Genomic DNA, 6,056 nt, shown 5'->3' on the forward strand with positions numbered 1-6,056 from the left:
ACACACCTGTCTTAGGGCTCTGCTTTGGCTGCCCTCTAATTTGGAACACTTACTCCTTCACCTATCAGTGAGACCTACCCAATCTCCTTACCCTGTCTTTTAAGAATTTATTCTCCACAACACTTAATCTTCTAACATGCTGTATAATTTACTTGTTTATCACATTGTTTTGCTCTCTCTCTCTACTAATAAAAGAATGAAAACCTTAAGACGGCAGCTAATTTTGCCTATTTTAATCACTGCTGTATCCTCAGACCTAGAATAACAGCTGGCAAATAGCAGATGCTCAACAAAAGTTTTGTGAATGAATAAACTCTCCTTCCAGCCTTTTCCTCTCTTCAACTGTTGTCACAGCAGCCCTGCCTTTGGATCTTCCTATAAATACAATCACCCTCCTTGCTGCCCAACCTCTTCGCAATTACAATACCCAGCTCCTGCGACTTTTCAGCTTCTGTAGCTCAAGCCAAGGATACAGAGCAGGTAAGTAACTCACAAGTCAAGGAGACCAAACACCACCAGAAAATTACTATATCCTCCATCTCGTCTCCGCCTTCCTTCTCCAGATGACCTATCCATCAGTCTCAATCCTCTCCTTTCGAACTCTGCTTTTCACCTTTTTCCTCTTTCAACCACCAACATGGTTGAAAAAAAGAAAAAGGAAAAAAAAGTGCAACTCCCCCCACCCCGCCCCGTGCCGCGCCACCCTGATGCGACCGTCCTATTCTCTGATGAGGCTCCTCCTGACTTGTTTTCCCTTTCTACTCCCTGAAATTTTGCTTTTGAAGTTCCATTACCTCATTGCTCCTAAATCCAACTACAATTTTTGGTCTTGATCTTTTCTGATACTCCGCTGAATTTAACACATTCTTCCAGCAACTCTCTTCAAAAATACCGCGTGTTGCTTCTACCTCCTTTACTGCTTCTACTCCGGTCTTTCCTGTTCTCGTCACAGATGTCCCCAAGTTTCCTTCCAGCAAGCTGGGTCTGGCCGCGCTCTCGTCACTCACTTGCTCCCCGTTCGCGCTGCATGGGCAGCCTGACCCGGCAGGAGCGAGGGCTGAGCCTGGGGCCGAAATTTCGAGTCTGGGAAAGGGCGGGGCCTTGGAGCGCTAAGAAGTTTGGTCCTCGGCGGCTTCCATCCTGCAGCCGGTCCGGAAGAAGGTCTGGTGGCTGGGGTCGTGGGACGGCTGGAGATGGAGTTCGACTGCGAGAGTCTGAGACGGCTGCTCGGCAAGGTGCGGGCAGCCAGCTTTGGCGGGTCTGGAGCCGTGGGGTCTGAGGCGGGTGTCTCCGCCCATGGCCGCGTTGCCTCCTTTTTGCGTTTTGTCTTGGGGCTTGGAGTGGGGGCGGGCTGATATGAAGCCGGCTGTGACCGCCGGCCCCCGGGAAGCCGCGGGCATCACAGGCCACGTCCTACTTGTGGAGGGCCTGGGCTCTAGCTCCGCCTGCAACTCAGAGGTCCCCCAGCCTCCATCCACCCTGTGTGAGTCCTTCTCACACCACCAGCTTCACTGACTCAAACAGGTCCCAGCATACACTGTCCCTGTAACCACGCCTTTCTCTCTGCTGAAAGCCCCCTCCCCGCCCCCCCCCTCCTTTTTTTCCCTTGAATTGCAGAGCTCATCCTATGTAAGACCCAACTCAGAGTCACTCCCTGGAAGATTCAGTTACTGCCTTCTGTTTTCAAAAATACCAGTTTTCACACTAATTATTTATTCACAAACTTTATTCCTGCTGTGAACCCTTTTGACTACAGAGACTGCTTTTATATTCCTTCACCTTCTAGCACTATGCTTGACAACAACGTAGGTGATAAATAACTGTGCAGTGAATGAAAGACCTGAGTGGGTTTAGGAATGAAGGCAGTTTGAAGGCTCAGGAGAGATCTTCTTAATGTTGAAAGGTTGAGGAGTGGGAGGGCTGACCCAGAAATCTGACCGACATTTCTGAGGCCTGACTAGTGCGGGTTTCCAGGTTAGAAGGGGATTCTCCACCAGTGTACGGTCTGAGGAAATCCCTTTTCACCAGTTTTCTAGTTAAGCGACTCTTAATAGTTCTTAAGACTTCATGCGGAAACCGTGCTTTCTGCCATTTTTGTTGGACTTGTCTGTATCTGTCTTTGTTGGGAGAGCTTGCACACCTATGGGAGGTTTTGAAGATTAAAGTTGTTTATGTAATTGACTTGAATGATTTTATCTACTGTGACAAGCGTAGATCTTGTAGGAAGAGAAGTATCATCATGTTTAGGATTACTACCCTTTCTGTCTCCTCTTCAGAGAACATGAAATTAAAAGAACCATTCTATCAAGTTTTAATGTGGGGACGATGATGGATTATCCAATGAGAAAAATTGCTAAAGTCGCCAGTAGAAAAAAGACTACAACATAACTTTGGTGGAACTGGGATGAAGGAAAAAGAAGCGAGACAAATAGTTTTCTCAAGGGTGAGAGCAGAATAGTAGAGGAATGTTTTTTTTATTATCAGTGCATAGCATAGAGTCTGGCACAGAGGTCCTTAATAAGTATTTGCTGGATGTATAAATTAAAACTAACCAGAAACAAGTCCAGCAAATATTTCTGAGGTCCTTAGCCCTTGTACTAGGCAAATAATATAATAGCTTAACTTATAGAAATAATTTTAGTGCAGAAAACTCTGTAGAGAAGTGAATAGGACATTGAAAAATCAAGCAACTGTATGGAGAAAGTGAAAAATCTTACTAAAAACAAAACCTAAATAAATAGATATCCCAACTTCATGGATGACTCTTCTCCCAAGATTGATCTATAGGGTCAATGCAATTCCAATCAAAATTCTAGGCCGGGCGCAGTGGCTCACGCCTGTAATCCTAGCTCCCTGGGAGGCCGAGGCAGGCGGATTGTTTGAGCTCAGGAGTTCGAAACCAGCCTGAGCAAGAGCGAGACCCCGTCTCTACTAAAAATAGAAAGAAATTAATTGGACAACTAAAAATATATAGAAAAAATTAGCCGGGCATGGTGGCACATGCCTGTAGTCCCAGCTACCCGGGAGGCTGAGGCAGGAGGATCGCTTGAGCCCAGGAGTGTGAGGTTGCTGTGAGCTAGGCTGACGCCATGGCACTCACTCTAGCCCGGGCAAAAGAGTGAGACTCTGTCTCAAAAAAAAAAAAAAAAAAATTCTAACAGGTTCTTTTGGAAACTTTTCAAACTGATCGTAAAATTCATTTAGAAGGGCAGAAGACCAAGAATAATCTTGACATTATTACAGAAAAAGAATAGATGTGGGGACTTGCTCTACCAAATGTCAATACTAGCCAGGTGAGGCAACTCACACCTGTAGTCCCAGCTACTCAGGAGGCTGAGGGGGGAAAATTGCTTGAGCCCAGGAGTTTGAGACCAGCCTGAGCAACACAAGGAGACCCTGTCTCTAAAAAAAAAAAAAAAAGTCTATGGTAATTAAGGTTTAGTGTGATACTGGTATAGGATAGACAAATTAACCAATGATTCTAACCAAAAGGCTTAGAATCATATTCATACATGTTTGGAAACACAAAATAAAATAGAAGAAATATTGCAAATGACTATGGAAAGGAGAATACAAAGACAGATGATTATCCATATGGGAAAACAATGAAATTATATCCTTACCTTACACCAAACATAAAAATTCCTAGTTGATTACAGACCTAAGTGCAAAAGACAACTTTAAAACTTATGGAGATAAATGTTATGGACTCAGAATATGTAAACATTTTTAAACAAGACACGAAGAAGAGACTGATAAACTCAACTACATTAAAATTAAGAACATTTATATGTCAAGGGACACCATGATGAGAGTAGAGAGACAAGATACAGACTTAGGTTATCTGTAACACACATAACTGACAAATTGGTATCCAGAATATATAAGGCATGCCTACACATCAATATTAAAACTAATAAATAGAAAATTGGGAAAAATACATGAATAAGCATTTAAAAAAAAGAAAAAATATGAAAGTTTTTTCAATCCATTAGTAATCATGGAAAAGGAAATTAAGACATGCTCAACACCATTTTCCCTCACTAGATTGGCTTTATGTCTGTTTTATTCTTTCAACAATGTTTTGTAGTTTTCAGAGTCTTCAGTCTTGTGCCTTGTTAAATTTATTTCTATATATTTTATTCGTTTTGATGCTATTGTAAATGCAATTGTTTTCTCAATTTTATTTTCATAATAGACTCTTAATACACTTTTTTTCCTTTCATATAATCTTCACCACAAGTCTAGGAGGTGGGTATTATTTCTTTTTGCAGATGAGAAAATAAGTTCAAAGAATTTAAATGATTTTGCCCACAAGGCAGCCAAGTTAGTGTTTCTGGGAGGACATCTGGATAAATGAGGAGGCAGTTCACTCAACCGAGTGCAAACCCTTGCATGCTCTTGTTTTGCCTTTGAAACCCAGGATGCGGTACCAGGAAGGTGGGAGAGGAAAATCAAGATGTCTCAAGTGAATAAGCTATTCGAGATTGTGTGAGAGGGGTTATTCATTCTACCCTATCTCTTAATCCTTTAGGAGGTATTTGGAGGCAGTTCGATTTAGTGATTAAAGGTCTAGGTCCTGGGTTTGGGCTCTTGCTTTGCTATTTAACTTGCTAACTGACTGAGCAAGTTACTTTGATTTTCTAGCTTTTGTTTTCTTCTGCAAAGTAGAGCAGTTGTAAGCCCTCCCTGCCTCATAGGGTTGTTCAAAAGATTAAATCAAATATTCTATTCATGTTTGTAAAGCTCAGAGCCCAGGGCCTAGCACTTAATAAATGTTCAGTTAAGTGTTATCTGTTGCTCATAGCTTTATTCTTACTCCATGCTCATTTTTCTCTTTTCAGTACAAGTTCAGGGATCTAACTGTGGAAGAACTAAAGAATGTAAATGTATTTTTCCCACATTTTAGATATTCCATGGACACCTACGGTAAGAACTATATCTTCTAGTTTTTGCTGCATTATTTGAACCATAATTAGTCTAGAGAGCTGCAAAATCATAATTTCTTACTTCTCTCCTTTGTCCTCTAATTTTGAGCTATACTTTGTGACCTGTGATTTCTGAGGAAATTTAAATTAATACAATATAGATTGTATTAGTTTTCTATTGCTGTGTAACAAATTACCACAAACTTAGTGGCTTCAAAAAAAAATTTACCATGTTATAGTTTTGTAGACTAGAAGTCTAACACAAATTTCTGTAGCTTAGAAGTTTAACTGGAAATTCAACTTGGCTAATCGCTTCTTGGCCTTTGGGCTAAGATCACGTGTAGAAATTCGACTTGGCTAAAATCAAGATGTCAACAGGTCTTTGTTACCGGAGGCTCTAGGGGATAATCTGTTTCCTGGCCTCTTTCAGTTTCTAGAGGTCACCCACATTCCTTGGCTCTTGGTCTTTCTCTGTCTTCAAAGCCAACAGTTTTGCGTATCTCTAAGGTTCTTCTGTTGTTAGAGCTCCCTCTGACTACAGCTGGGAAAGGTTCTCTGATTTTAAGAACCAATGTGATTAGATTAGACGCACCCCAACAATGTAGGATAATTTCCCCATCTCAGGATCCTTAATTTAATCACATCTAAAAAGTCCCTTTGCCAAGTAAGGTGACATATTCACAGGTTCCAAGGATTAGGGTATGTACATCTTTGGAGGACCTTTATTATGCCTACCGCATAGATGGTTGATTCTAAATTATTAATAACAAAGTTTTAGTTATCCTACTCACTTAATAGAGAGGATCTGGTTATCTAAGAAAGACTTTATTATCTTTCAAAAGTTTCTGACTACAACTTGTGGTTAGAAATACATTTTATATCATGATCCCATATGCACATAACTAAAATACTATGACCACTCTGGCATTTTTTCTCTTTTGTTCTATCTAGTTCCATCCACTCCATTTAAAAACAAATGCTAGTTGAGACTCGCTAAATAGATTTTAGGACCCAAGAATTAGTCAAAACTCACAGTTTTGAGAAACTTTATTAGACATGTATATGTTTTAAATTTGAATTATTTTGGGTTAAGAAAATGTATCTAATTCAGATTTATGTAGTAGACAT

General features: G+C 40.8%; 1 protein-coding gene across 1 annotated transcript in view; it reads left to right on the forward strand.

Moving 5' to 3' along the window:
- Window positions 1-1,121: 1,121 nt before the first annotated feature.
- The window catches only part of UEVLD (UEV and lactate/malate dehyrogenase domains), a 50,744-nt gene continuing 45,809 nt past the window's right edge, over window positions 1,122-6,056 (forward strand). Inside the window, exons 1-2 of the mRNA XM_012654167.1 lie at window positions 1,122-1,235; window positions 4,845-4,929. Coding sequence (XP_012509621.1) covers window positions 1,194-1,235; window positions 4,845-4,929 — 127 coding nt within the window. The 5' untranslated portion in view covers window positions 1,122-1,193. The remainder of the gene's footprint in view (window positions 1,236-4,844; window positions 4,930-6,056) is intronic.

This window comes from Propithecus coquereli, unplaced genomic scaffold (assembly GCF_000956105.1).
Source record: "Propithecus coquereli isolate 6110/MARCELLA unplaced genomic scaffold, Pcoq_1.0 Scaffold44, whole genome shotgun sequence".
NCBI classification, from domain to species: domain Eukaryota; kingdom Metazoa; phylum Chordata; class Mammalia; order Primates; family Indriidae; genus Propithecus; species Propithecus coquereli.